The 15,469-nt window shown below is 34.0% G+C and overlaps 1 protein-coding gene across 1 annotated transcript; it reads left to right on the top strand.

The window, feature by feature from the left end:
* The first annotated feature begins 2,808 nt into the window (after positions 1 to 2,808).
* On the top strand, positions 2,809 to 6,127 carry LOC105332956 (tyrosinase-like protein). The gene is made up of 5 exons (XM_011435714.4): positions 2,809 to 2,930; positions 3,182 to 3,587; positions 3,738 to 3,856; positions 3,950 to 4,140; positions 4,272 to 6,127. Exons 2-5 carry the CDS (start codon positions 3,183 to 3,185, stop codon positions 5,528 to 5,530), a joined length of 1,974 nt encoding a protein of 657 aa, XP_011434016.3. The 5' UTR covers positions 2,809 to 2,930; position 3,182; the 3' UTR covers positions 5,531 to 6,127.
* The last annotated feature ends 9,342 nt before the right edge of the window (positions 6,128 to 15,469 follow it).

The raw sequence follows: 15,469 nt of genomic DNA, 5'->3' as shown, positions 1-15,469 counted from the left end.
TGTAAATTTGGTCATTATTTAAGTGATTAGATAAGTAACAATAAAGGCATTTATTTCGATCATTAGTTTACTTTTTTATAGTCTCATGCATGATTCTTTAATCACTGATTGACGGACTATACACATTTATTAGCTTACGAATGCTTGATTTTACACAGTTTTAAATATGAACACAAGTTTAAAGACTAAACTTTTTCATACATTTACACACACATTTTAAATCTCTCCACGACAATTATTTATAATAAGCTTGAAAAAGCTGCTTCTCAAAAGTACATTCAATGAGGATTTTAACAAAGACGATAAATTTCTTTTTGTTTTGATCGATCGAAAATGAGACAATGTGTTTACTGCAAGGCCTTTTGGCGTGCTCAGTTGCACGTATCATGTTCACGTGTAGGTTATACTCATGAAGCATAAACCAACTGACGTAGAACATAGCTATCTTTGTTATAAATTGCAGTAATGTGTGACTCAAAATTAGAACGATTTGTCAACAAGTTAGAATTTTGTCATTTTTTTCCCATGGTTCCTTCATAACTAAATTACAAGTATTTTTTGTCAATATCTATGGATGACACTCTGAAATACATGTCTCTTAACATAACATTATTTTTACTCTTAAAAATGACGATTTTCGAAACTACGGCTCAAATCAATTATAATTGCTGCTTGGCCGATACAGATTGGTATCAATATTTACTGACAAAATGGCTGACCTCTGATCGAAACGACATTTCGTTTTATCAAAGAATTTTATCGACAATTAAATGTACATGTCACTTATTCCATAGCCGAGTGGTTAAAGTGTCGTGCTTGTGATCCGTACATCCCGAGTTCGAATCCCGAAGGGGCTTTGGTCATTACTTGAATTGAATTTTTTGAATATTCATTTTTATCCCCAAACTGAAATTTTTCGCTTATTTGACATATTACAGTTTATTTATGCCAGTGATTAAATCTTTTATAATGAAGTAATTTAATGTTAATTTGATTGACTTTTTCCAGGTGTGTTATTCCACCTTAATACAACACTACCTTACAAACCTTAAACGCTATCATTTTTCCTTCAAAGCATGATTGTGCATATTAAATTTGTCAATATTGCAGTCTTTTTTATGGACAAAAATTTATAATCTCTGTTAATAACAAATTTTTTGCTCTTTGTAAGCTAATTACTGTGCTAAAAATAAAAATAATTAGACAAAATGTAATTACCAGTCAACCATGCATGTTATAGACATCGTTTCATAATGATAATGCATTTAGGGAGTGGAGCAAAAGAATTTTAAATCAGATTTCTAATACTCATGCAGATTGACATCGTAATGTATTAACCAATATGTGCAATAACTGGAAATAATTTATATTGCATCTCCATGTAGTTGAGTGATTAAGTATGCCCTAAAAATGAATCGATCTCGTGACAATGCCATGGAGGAACTAATTTTTGGATGGACTGTTTTTAGTTCACGCCAATCATTTTCCATTTTTTTTAGAGTTATCATCATTATCAATTCAAAATCTTTTATTGCAATAAACGTACCAAGGCAATAAAATCTTAGTGTTATGTAGATAATGATTCAATAATCAAAGCATCCATTTTAATGTTGTATAATATTTTTAGAGTCCACAAAGTATTAATTTTCCTTCAAATGAATTTTCTAGATAATAATAAACGTTTACACTAATTAACACTCACAACAACACTCATAATTGGTCTCATTAGAAAGATAGAGACATTATCGTTTAAAAACATAAATTTCAAATAGATCATATTCAATATAAATATAAAGTGAGCAAAGTCTCTTGCTTATCTATCACATATATAGGATTCTCCTAGTAGAGTTTGGGGCTTAAGTCATGTTGTAGAATGATTCTTAAAAGATATGAAAGCAAACCCCTATTGCTTTTTAATATACAAAATAAAAGCATGTTCATTTTACCGCATCTTTTAATAAAATATATATTTGGACCAACTAATGTTAATTCTAACAGAAATTTCATTTCTAAAAAATATAGAATTTACAAGTAAACTAGATATTCTTTTATTATTACATCCTTAGATTTGTGGTTTTTAAAGAATTTAACGCTATATCATACAGATACAGTAATCACGAAAATTGCCATAATGTTATACACAAAAGGTGTGGATCAAATCATTATAAAGGGTGACGTATATACCTGGTATAAACGATCATTAAACTTGCTGAGTCTACCGGGTTTTATCCTTGATATTTGGAGATCGTATCAAAATGATGAGTTTTAGAATTGAACCAAATTGGACTTGTGGGAATGCGCCAAGGTTTTTTTCAATCTTTGTTGTATTTGTGCTATAGAATTTTTTTTTCTTTCGAATGTATGAAAACTTTATAAAGTCTTCAAATTGTGAATTTTTAAAAGTCGTGATCTTCTTGTTTGGTCAGGGCTTTTCTCAAAGATTTACAACGCCCTGTCTCTTTTAATTTGGCAGATGTTGGGATATATTGGATTGGAAATTTACTCGAAATGAACTCGGTCTCGTTAAATGTGTTTGCGTAGTTGTTATGTGCTGATTGGAAAATTTTCTTAGAAACGACAGCTTTAGAAAATAATATTATTAAAAGGTGCTTCAATCAGCAAAAGCATCGTTTATTTTGCTGTCAATCATTCTCATTGCATCAGCATAATTAACGAATTGATAGAGCTATTTAAAGATATGTTACGTCTTTAAACTATTCTTAAAATTTCATGCACATAAACTGGTTTTTTGATGTTTATAAAAATAATTTATATCCGATTGATTGAGCATCCTGGAATTACCATTGTCTCAATTATATTTTATACAATTAATCATAATAATTTTTTTCCTTTTCACTTCCGTTTATGGGTATAAAAAGGAGCTCGAGAGAGAAAGTCTGCAGTTTTTCTCAAACACAGTAAAGGAAAAGGTAGGTTAACATACAAAAATTATACATAAACAAGAAAGAGCTTTGCCATAACTTGATAAAGTCAGAAACATCTTAAAGCGGTTTTTTACATTTCATTTGTATCTTATGATTTGTATAATTAGTTTTGCATGAACACAGATTCAGAATAAGACGTGAAAAAAAATTATACGATTTAAATTGGAAAGAAGTGTGACGCATTTGCTATTGATTCTCATGTTATACCAACTGTTTAATTTTAATTTTTTTTACAGAATGTACAACAAAAAAAATTACCTTTTCTCTGCTGCGTTGGCTGTATGCTTGCCGTTCATCTTCGGAATAGTTCAGGAGAAACCAACTCCCAGAGAGCTGCAAGAATGTTTTTTCTTTAAGTCTTTGAATACGAGCGTGGCTGAAGTTCCCGGAAAGTTAATCGAAGATTTCTGTCTCCGAAAATATTCCCTTTCACAATTTGAAGGAAAAACACAGAAGAACATCAGTGTGGAGGGAGTCCGTTACTTGGAATCCCTTTTCCGTCAGATTGATGCGGAGACACAACTGACCAGAAAAAAGCGCCAGGCAACCGCTACATGGCGTGTAAGAAGCGAGATTCGAACTCTATCTGCAGCACAACGGAACAGGATATTCGGATGTTTAAATCGATTAAAAAGAGATTATGTAAGTATATAATAATATTTATTTATTATTTAATTATTTGATGTACAATGATAAACATTTGCATAAATATCATTTAATTATCTCGAACACGTTTTAAAACTCGGATCAGTTTTTAATGTAATAAAAAAAATTATCACTTTACTCACTTAGACAATTGACCGCAACACAAATACCTACGATTTGATCGGTTCTCTCCATTCTGGTCAGTCTGCCCAGCTGATGCATAATGGTCCTGGATTTCTTGGTAGACACGCACTTTATGTGTTGGCGTAAGTATCATTTGGTTATAAATGCAAAATTAAATGGAAGTTTTGGATAAATTTGAGTGAGGTCATATATTTGTTAAAAACAATTTATTCCAGGATGGAAACAGCTTGTCGAACACCTATTCCATACTGGGATTTCATGATGGACGGAGCTTTGAATAATCCGACATCTTCTGCTATTTGGTCAAATACTTTCTTCGGAAATGGAAATGGGGCAGTAAGGACAGGTTTCTGTGGCAACTGGGTTACACCCCAAAATACTCCTATCATCAGAAATGTTGGTGCAGGTAATAAGAATCATTATTATTAGAAATGAATAACTCAAATATCTTAAAAAGATCAATTTTTATTGCCTATAAAAAAGTGTGCAAAGAATTTTATTAGTTTTTCAATCAAATTGATATTCCTATTTTTACAGGTGGAGTTCGATTACCCAGGAGAGATGCTCTAAGAGCTATCTTGAGCAGAACTACAACACGTGAAATCACAGAACCATTACCTACAATGAGTATGTTTTCCATTGAGGTTCACCATAATGCTGTTCATAATTACGTTGATGGTCATTTTTCAGCCCTTGATACCTCGACCTTTGATCCTGTTTTCTGGTTCCTACATTCAATGTTCCATTATATGTGGTACATGTTTAAAAACAATCAAAGAGCAAGAGGAGTTGACCCCCAACGTGATTATCCTAGAGGACCAAATGTTCCACAGGGTCATGAATATTTCCAAAGAGTAAACTTTATGCCTTTTGTAAGACCAATGACAAATTTGGAGACGTTCGCTAATCGTTATGATAACATTGTACGTTACACTTCGTTACCCAGGTGTCCAGATTGTGGAGGAAGCCAGTATTTGGTTTGTATTCAAGGTGAATGCATAGCTAGATCTGTGAGAACGACGAGAAACCCTGCGAGAATATCCAGACGTCCAGGTGTACTCCCAGTTAGACAATTTGTTCGAGGCAAGCGAAGTACAGAAACTGATAATTTCTCTCTAACCCAAAACCATGCAGAATTGCTTTCAGTGTTAGATAGATCATACACAAATACACTTGTAATTAATGGTCATTATACTCCTAAAGATTGGGTTTATTTGAATGTACGTGTAATATATGAACGTCCAAAAGGTAATATGTTTAACTCAACTGGATCGGTTAATGGACGTGATATGTATGATCCTTCTAGTTTCCATGATGGTGGAAAAGAAATTGGAATAAAAAATCAGGTTTTTTACAAACAAAGATGCGTACCATCGGGTTCTGGAGCAACAAAAGTCTTTGTTCAATCCGACGGCTTAAATTACCACGGAAAATACAAAGAATATGCTATTATAGATGAACGCCAGGCTGTGTCTTCTGCAATTCTGCAAGTTGCTGTTCGAAAACCGTCAGATGAAAACACAGAAACATATCTTTCTGCTTATGATAGTTGTGGCAGAGTCTGTCGACCTATATGTCCCATGAAAGAAGGTTCCTTACTTGCCTACAAAGCTTGCTCGGGAAGTTTTAAGATTACAAACGAATATCCATTGATGTACAGCAACAGTTATGAAGGGGCAATTAGTTCTCTTTGGCATCTCAGTTTAGATGGCAAAGGTCCATTGTTTAAGAGTACATTTTCACCTATTACTTTTGTATGTGACCATCAAAATGTATGGCCTTGGTCGCAAAAATAATATTGAATATCATTGTATCTTTAGATGCGGAATTTGAAATAACACTTTACCTTATGAAGGTTGAGTGTATTATATTTTTCTTTGATCGCAAAAATGAATGTGTATATTTCTAGAAAATCCACATATTTTCGTATATGCCTTATGAAGGTAATTTTCTTTGTTTTATCACATTTTTTTTACATTTGTCCCAATTATGTATGCAAATATTCCAGACACGAAGATACTTGTGGTATCTTTTTTTTTTAGAAAAAGAATTGTTGAATATTACTTACCATTTACATTAGACGTTTATAAGGTTACTGTTATCAAATAAAGACCAAAAATGTTTTTTTTTCACAAAGATGAATTATAATTTTAAAATCTCTTTCTCTCTCTCTCTCTCTCTCTGCTGAACTGAATATTTTATAATTCCGAACTTAATTAAAATATTCGATATTTTCACATTTGTTAAATGTGCTACGTTAATATTTTTAGTAGTATTCACCCTTATTATTTTTTGCCATCTCATGACCAACTGTGATAAAGTGGTTTTTTCTGCGTGTTTATACTTTAATTGATGATCAATCATTATTTCTTGATATAATTAGAGGGAAAATCATATAATTATGTCTTTTATTTATAAAATAAATCATTGATTCCATTACTTATTATGTTTGTATTTTTGGTAGAGTAACTAATTAAGAATTCTTAGCTTGAATTTACATTTAATCAGAATAGATGGTATATATTACTAGTGTATACGTATATACCTTTCTATGAGGGCGATGTCAAGTTTATTGATCCCGAGACAGCAACTTTTTTTACGAGACTATCGTCTGAAAAGATAATAGATATTTTATTAAACGAGAACTTATTTTTTCGGCAATGCACATTTTTCAAATGGTAAACAGAGTACATTTATGCCTATTGGACTTTAACTTTGACGTAGCCGCTAAGATTACAACATCCGAGTTTATAAACGAGGGAAATCGAATGCTCCCAGTGAATAGTTTTTGTGACTGTATTCACCATGGGGCGATAGCATGAAAATAATTTCACGGTTAGGTAGAACAGCATGTTTATTCCGTGTATTTTCACCTAGAAAATCTTCACAGAGGTATAATACAAAAAAAAAACAAATACCGTACGTACTGAATGACGATATCAAATTTTCCCGAAAATGGACCGAGCTCGTAAGCTAGTTCAAGTTATCGGACTTTGAATAAAACTGGGAATCAGGTAACATCAATAGTTAACAGTGAGGGAAATTAAATGTTGCCGGTGAATAAGTCGGTGATTATTCACCGTTGGCAAATAGCACGGGAACTATATTATGGTTAACGTTTTCTAGATGAGACAGAATATTAACTTGTCGTGATTGTACAGAAATATCGAAACTATTATTCTCTAAGTGTTCTCTAGGTTTCTCGTTTTAAAAAAAGGTTTAAAAAACATTGTAATTGATATCTTTCGAAAATGACCGAAAAATGATGAATTTAAATATTGAAACTTCTGGTTAAACATTTACATTTGTCTTAATAAATGTTTCACTTTATAATAACACTGCTGTTTCGTAAGATCAAGAATGTAAAAAAAACAATCGATAGTAAAAGACGATGGACATCGCGATACCATTTACTAGACGTGACAATACACATACTCGTCTTCATATTTTCTATCATCTTTATAAAACTCATGACTTAATAGAGTTTTATTTAACAATAAAAAACTTAAATAAATTACTTTGAAAGTAATAAGTGACACCCAATTGATAAATAACAATGGAAAAATGCATATTTGGTAACATATCATTTTTCCACAATAATACTAAATATCATACGATAACACAATCGGAGAAGTTTTAATTATGAGGCTTTTCGTCTTCTTGATCTACTTGAGGCTCAACTCAAACTCTGAAATCACCAAGTCCAATTGTTTGCAACGCATCGCCAAATGTGACAATTTGTTGATAACTCGTTTATATATTTTCAATTTGGATTTTACTGTGCCCGAATTCCATACCTGATAATTAACGTCATTTTAGACTAAGATTGTTGGGATGCAGGCTTTGAGTCTTCCGCCTGAGTATGACGCATCGCTTCCGTACAATATTAAAAAGTCATATATAAAGGTATGCACGAGTTCATGGTTTAAAAGGTTACAAAGAATATATAAAACATGTGATAAATGACTCAGTATAGAGTACTAGAGCTATCGATGCAGACACATAATCGCCGAATATGACAACTTGTTAATAACACCCAATTTAGATTTGTGTGCCCGCATTCTACACCTGGTTGCATAAAACCAGTTAGGAATGCTGCGCAATGCTACAAGAGTCACAGAGTTCATTCTATCATTTACCATTACCACAATTCATTGCCCGCGCAGTATCTAATTATACATAAGTATCATAGTCACCAATTTGTAATACTAACAATTCCAAGGTCATAGCATTGCTATCTGATTACAATTATTATCTGGTGATGTAAATTATGTTTCAGTATTTAAACGTTTTCTGAGAAAATGGTAAGAGAAAGATAAGATTTCTGACATTTCTACCCACGTGTTTTAATCGTACTGTTACGCAAATTCAAATACTTAGTAGTTATAAATTAATCCAAAGTAGATCCATCAACTCTTTAAAGCCTTTTTTTTTAATAAATATTGCCTCGTAGATTTACAAAAATGATAAAATTGCCCTATTTCTCCGTGAAAAATTCCTTGCATAAGATTTTTTAGGTGGACTAGAACAAAAAGATTCCATTTTTTTGCAATTAACGATTTGTTTTCCATCCATTTTTTCAGATGACATGAGATTGACACTCGTTTGATTTTATAATATAAATCATACGTAAATTGATAGAGACATATTGTTTTATCTTAAACTTCAGTAATGATGCATTCATCTGACAAAGATGGTAAATGCTTAATCAGATTATTGTGGTCAAGTGTAATGGCATGATTGTGTAATACAACACGTTGAAAGAACACATGCTTATACGGTGATTTTGTTGACGTCCTGTGATATACATGTATTAAACAATACGAATGAGCTTTCTAGGCTTTTGTAAAACAATGATTATGAATGCCCTAGCATATTATTTTAAAATCTAACAAATGTGTGTGTACTATTTTCATTGACGAGCGGGTTAAATCTACCTTAATTTTCTTTGTCAATTACTGCTATTTAAAGTTTCTTTATAAAATTTGTTAACACAATTTTACATCAGTTGTTGATGCATTATCGTTCGTTTTGCGTATATATAATGAGTGACTACATTGCATTTCTATATAATGAATGTCTACGAATAATGTATAATAAAATAAAGATGATCTGGCTCCAGTTCAACAGATAAAATCTTTTTAATTAATCAAGATTATTTGATTTTATATCAAATAGGCAAATATTAATTTAGGACAGGACTAGTAACCATTTTATATATAATTTTGCAAACCATAAACATTGCGAATAAGTCGCGGTACGAATTAATCGGCTTCCCCACGACCGGAAGTTTTTTTTTATCAAACCACATTCGAGCTCTAGAGCAGACGTACTTTTTAGATTGTGTATCCATCTATTGCCATCACCCATTAACTCTGCAAAAATGTGACCTGTTAGGTCCAGGGACAATCCCAGGACTCCTAGGAGAAGACGGAGGAGTATGGGTCAACCTGCCAAAGGCAAGGGCCGTAGGAAGTGGTGCAACCAAAAGCACCCCCATTTAACCACGCTGAAGCCAGTCGCCGGACTTGATCGCGAGTCAGCCTCAGATGCCCTCAATCCCGCCGGAACAAACTGCACCACCAGCAGTAGGAAATGCATCTTCAGTGGTAGAGACCGAACCGGTAGATCCTGCGGTATCATTCCTGGCACCGGATTCGTCCAGTCGTGACGGCGATGAGTTGCAATTTGTATCAAACCCTTACCAACAGTTAAGTTGTCATGCTTCTCTTGTTGCTCATATCCCAAATAGCTTAAAAACGAATTTTGGGAGGGCAAGTTTATAGATTTATCCCCCCCTTGTTAAGACCACTTGCGAACTCCATGATTATGAGGCTCATGGGGACATTAAGGTTAACTACAGGCGTTTGTGTATCGTGAAACCAAAAAGTAATACATACCTCAATATTGACAAGTGGAGATTCACCTTTTATGATTTTTGTAAGCATTATGTTAGAAATATTCCCAACAAGAGCCCGGGAATCGCTAAAATATCTCCGGGACGTAAGAATTGCCGCTACTAGGTCAAACAATTGGTCAAAATATGACGAACAGTTTCGTTTAAGAATGTCTAGTCAACCTCGAGCTTCATGGGGCCATATTAACCAGGATTTTTGGTTGTATATTTCTAACAGGCATGTTGCTACCACGACAACATACGACTCAAAGCTTTATTTGTGTTCATAGCAACCAAGGCAACCGTACCTCTGTCTATTATTGCAATCAGTTTAATAGGGGAATAAGTTGCCCTTTTTTCCTTAAGTGCAGACATGCGTGCAGTAAATGCGGAGACAACCACCCAAGTACCAGATATTCAAAATAAAGGTCCTTTATATTCATTGGGCACAACACTTATTAAGTTACAAAAGCTATGTAATCACCTGAGGGGGTATAAGGATAGCTATTTTCTATGGCACAGGTTTTCTTATGGCTTTAAGCTTCAATATATGGGTCCTAGATTGCCCCGGAGGTCTGACAACCTCCCGAGCTTACATGTTAATCCACAAATAGCTAAAACCAAAATTCAGAAAGAAGTGTTTTTGAAACGGGGTGGCTGGCCCCTTTGATTTCCCACCATTCCCCAGCCTACAGGTTTCTCCACTAGGTCTGGTACCTAAAAAGGATGGGGACATACACATTATTCATCATCTCTCTTACCCAGAAAATTTGTCTGTTAATGATTTTATAGATCCAACTGCATGCTCAGTACATTATAGTAATATAGACCAAGCAGCCGAAATGATAGCTCTAGCTGGTAGGGGTGCATTTTTAGCCAAAATTGACATCGTCAGCTTTTTCATTACTTCCTGTATCACCTGGTGATGTTGATCGACTTGGGTTTCTTTTCAGGGAAAATTTTATATTGACAAAATGTTGCCTTTTGAATCATCAATATGTTGTGCATTGTCTGACAAGTTTTCATTATTTCTTAACTGGCTTACCCAGAAGTACTCCCACTATAATTTTGATATTCATTACCTAGATGATCTTTTATTTTGTGGGTCATCACCTACGAAGAAACAGTGGAACCTACTCATGTCCTTACTTTTCTAGGCATTGAGTTAGACTCGCAGAACATGACTATGCGACTCCCCACTGAAAAATTAAACCTCCTTAATTCTACATTAGCTAATTTTTTACAGGCAAAAAAGTGTCCTTGAGAGAAATGCAGTCGCTTATTGGACTAATAAACTTTGCCTGCAAGGTAGTTGCGTCTGGCCGAGCTTTTTGCAGGCGCCTTATAAATTCAACAATAGGCATAACCAAACACTACTACAGAATCAGAATCACAAGAAACATCAAAGCAGATCTCAGAACTTGGCAGGAGTTTTTGAAATCGTACAATGGCATATCTGTAATTCTTTTCAACCATGGGTACATAACAACACAATCGAACTCTTTACTGATAGTGCAGGGGGACAAAATGGGGGCTTTGGTATTTACTTTAAAGGAAAATGGGCACATGGGTCCTGGCCTACGTCTTGGGCAGAACAAGGCAATATTAGGGATATGACCTTTTTGGATCTTTTCCCAGTGGTAGTTGCCCTCATATTATGGCAAAGCCAATTCACAAACTCAAAGCTATTATTTCATATTGACAATATGTCAGTTATCAACCAATCTACATCCAAGTCTGAGAGGGTTATGAACCTGATCCGCAAGCTTGTGTTAATTTGCCTCAAGTCAAACATTTGCATTTAGGCATCGCACATTCCTACAAATCAAAATTTTATAGCGGACTCCTTATCTCGTTCACAGTGGGGCAGATTCAGGCGTTTAGCACCACAAGCAGACCCATAGCCTACTCCTCCACCGATCCACATCTGGGAAACTTAAAATGGGAAATAAATAGATTATTCCATTGTTCTTTAGCACCATCAACTCATAAAGCATATTCAGCGGCCCTTAACAAATTTCATGAGTTTCTTTAAAAATACAACTTTAAAATACTTGGCCAGTGCCAGTAACACAACTGCTAAAATTTATTGGGTACCTCTCCATTCTATAAAGGTCATACAGAATAGTTGCAATTTCTATTTTCATCAAATAAATAGCAATCAAGACACAGCCAAACTTTTCATTGTGATTAAATCATTGAACACATCAATAGCTCAATTTCAAACTAAACAAAAACATATTTTAACCAGTTCAAAGTTTTGTAGGAGCACCTAGCATTTGGATCGTGGGATCTTCAATCCCCTTTTGGGTAGGCCATTACGCTGCGACATACAGACATGGGGGAAGTAACTTCAACTTACCAGCTACAATCACCTGGCTGGGATGTAGGGGAATGTGTTGGGATGAACTTGACAAGACAATTTTAGAATTTATAGTTCGGTATCCACCTCCTATTTTTTTCATTAATTCACCTGGGTTCGAACAACTTGACAACACCAGAATTAACAGGCATACAGCTGATTCACAAAATACAGTGCAGCCTGTATCGCTACAACGTGCTCCTTCCGAATACCACAGATATATTTTCATCCATGTTGCCAGGATTATATTGGCAGGACCCTCAGCGGGAAAAAAATTAACTCCTAAAGACTTAAAGTCAACAAGGCCATCAACAAGTTCATTGCTTCCGAAGTTGGTTGATGTTACATCAACCACGATACAACCATAAAAATCTCAGAAATACAATTATTCAGACACGATGGTACACCCTTCTTTAAAACAGGCTTGGAAATATACCTAACTTACAAGCATCTCTCCAAATCTTTTTAAACAAAAGCACCAAAGTGTACCCTACTTAGCTTGCCTGACGTCCCCTTTTCATTCAAATCCCAAAAACATGTTTATATTTTGGGGGGGGGGGGGGGGGGGCTAGATGGCTATATCCTGTGGCGGGGACTGCGGGATACATGTTGTGATCAAGTGGTCCCATAACCTGGTTGTCTCCCCCACTTTTAGGCAGGGGGATGTTAAACATAAGTGTTTATAAAATGTATAACCCCAGATGTTAATATCAGTGGTCCATAGGCTGTCATGGCTGGCTCCACCTCCACCTCGCACAAGCAGGGGGAGGCCACAGTCTGGTAAGTAAGGTATAAACCAGAAGGCAGGGGAGACAGGGAGAAGGGCAGTCACTCATTTATCGGTCCAGAACTTGATGACCGTTCAGAGCGGGCACTTGTGCTTACATTCGGCCACCTGAGTGGATTTCAACTCAACAAAGTGTTATTACTCAAGGCATGTATATGCGTTAAAGTTCTGGATTGTGTTAGTATGTCTGTCTGTGAGATTATCATTAGATATTCTTTGTGCACAGCCCAACTGCGCGTCCAGTAGGTGGCGGCCAATGGCAAGGTGGCACCAGCCACGTCGGGTAGAATCTTCCTGTTTCTAATAATCAACAAGTGTTGCGAAGAAAGACAGATTTTTAAGAATTCATTTTTAAAATCATTGTAAATATAAGAATCATGTAGATTAAAAAATTGTGTATATCTAACGATTTTGTTGACAAAAATTCAGACAATTTTTTAACTTTATCCAAGCAAAAGGATTTTGTTTCTCTTTTTAGTTTTATTTTAAAAAAAACTTTCCTAATGTGGGAAGATTGAATAAACCAAGTCTAGTTGAATCGAATCAATTTATGAAAAGTTTGATTATCAATAACAAGTCGATTGCAACTTCGGCTTTGGAAAAAATAGCTTCACTTGTGTATTTGTTATTTGAAGATAAATCAAAATTTTAACAAATAAATTATTAATGTCCAGTTACTGAATCCTATATTTCGAATTGCATTCATAGCTAAAAAACAAATTATCAATTTTAGTCTGTGTAAACCATCGTATTTAGCGCCTGGGTTAATGTAGTGTAGTACAAAAAAAAAATGTAGTGTAGAACAACGTTCTATACATTTTGGCATTAGAGTACAGATAGAAGGATGATTGACGACGCTTGCCTGTGACGTGGTTACTGGACTTTAAACTTTAGTCGATAATTTGGTCATCTACAAAAGCTTTATTCAAATTTATCGTTTCTCATTTCATGAGATAACTTTTTCCGTTTCTTTTTTACAGTACCATTAGTTAAATAGAGAACTCTACAAAAAGTTACAAAAGAAATGGGCATAGCTTTATAACATTGTAGGCGTAACACACTGGCTTAACTTTCCTTCCGGTCGTCTGTCCTTCGATAAACATCTTTTTTTTTCATAACACAATGCAGCCGCTATTAAAAACATCCTGTTTACTATCTACCACTTTTAATTTGATATATTGATTTAAAAACACCTTTTTCTGGTAATTTGTATTAGTCAAAGCTAAAAACCACATTGCCTTACTTTCTGCATACACCTGTACATGTATATTACCTTCATTTCTTTGATAAAGGGGCGAATACCAAAAAATCTGTTTTAGAAAGGAATGACAGCTTTGCGCTTTGTCACATCTTGAACTATGTAATTTAACCTGAAATAATAACTTCAATCAAGTCGTATAACATATTATGTATAGCGTTTGGTTCTTTTATATCACACCGATATATATATATATATATATATATATATATATATATATTCTTTTATTTGAAGTTGATTATTCCTCAAAAACATAATTATGCATATTTGATATATCATTTTATCTAACAGAGTACTGAGTAGCGCAATACTTGGAATGACATTACTTTTTGTGTGAACCCTTGTGTTGTATAAGAACCTCTTTTATAGATAACGTTAAAGGCGTTCACATTATCCTCATTAATATTGTTCAACAAAATTTAATAAAAAAAATATATATATTTATGCATTTTGTGATATTTCTTTTGAATTATAATAGAATCTCCATGCATTAAAGAGTAAGGAAGCAAAATTGATAGACGAAAATCTGAAACATATTCATAACGATTGACAAAATGACAAATCAAGTACAAAAATTGTAATGAAGATAAAAAATTTTTTATCTTGCAATGGGATAGATGATAAAATGTATTATAGAAATCAATCAAATAACATGTCGGCAACTTTTTTTATTGTCAAAGAAGTATTCATTTTTATGGTTTTGGAAAATTTACGGACAAAAATTAATTGGATAAAAGAATGATTTTGACGTATACAAGAAGATTTATCTCTAGATGCGTCGCCCTATTGTTATCTTGAAATGTTTCTACGGAGCAGTTTCCTTTTTTTTTTGCATAATATTTCGATAATCATAAATTCCCCTGTGCCTAAACGACATTCGCTTAGTAAAACAAAAAAGTCCTTATTTTCTGTTTAAAAATGCCCCCTCTATTGCATAACCAAAAATAAAGAGCCTACGTGGATTTTGCCAGTGACATAAATACTAGTAACAGAGATTGGCAATACCGCCATTAACGTGTTTTGTTGTTAAAAAATGGTACGGGACCAACCTTACTTTGAGAACTACATTTTAGTGAGTGAGATAATGATCTTGAATCAAAAGTATACTGTTTAAATGAAAAGTGTGCATAGGATTTAGACATTTTTGAAACAAAAATTGAAAAATAAGATTAATATATAGAAAATATATTTGGCCATCTATTAAACATCGGCGAAATCTCGGACGACGGATAGCCAACAGTTACTGCCTCCTAAAACTCCTCTTTTAATATTGTTTATATGACATAAACTCATGAAAACATAATATTGTGAATGTTTTGGTAATAGGTTTAAGCTGTTTTTATTTTGATATAATTGTTTATAAGAAAGATATACTGATTTAACGAGGCCGAGTACAGAACGAGTACGCACGCTTTCGCGCAGCGTTTCATTT

This window comes from Magallana gigas, chromosome 6 (assembly GCF_963853765.1).
Source record: "Magallana gigas chromosome 6, xbMagGiga1.1, whole genome shotgun sequence".
NCBI lineage: Eukaryota > Metazoa > Mollusca > Bivalvia > Ostreida > Ostreidae > Magallana > Magallana gigas.
The sequence above is the reverse complement of the archived record's forward strand: the minus strand, read 5'-3'. Positions and strand labels throughout refer to the sequence as shown.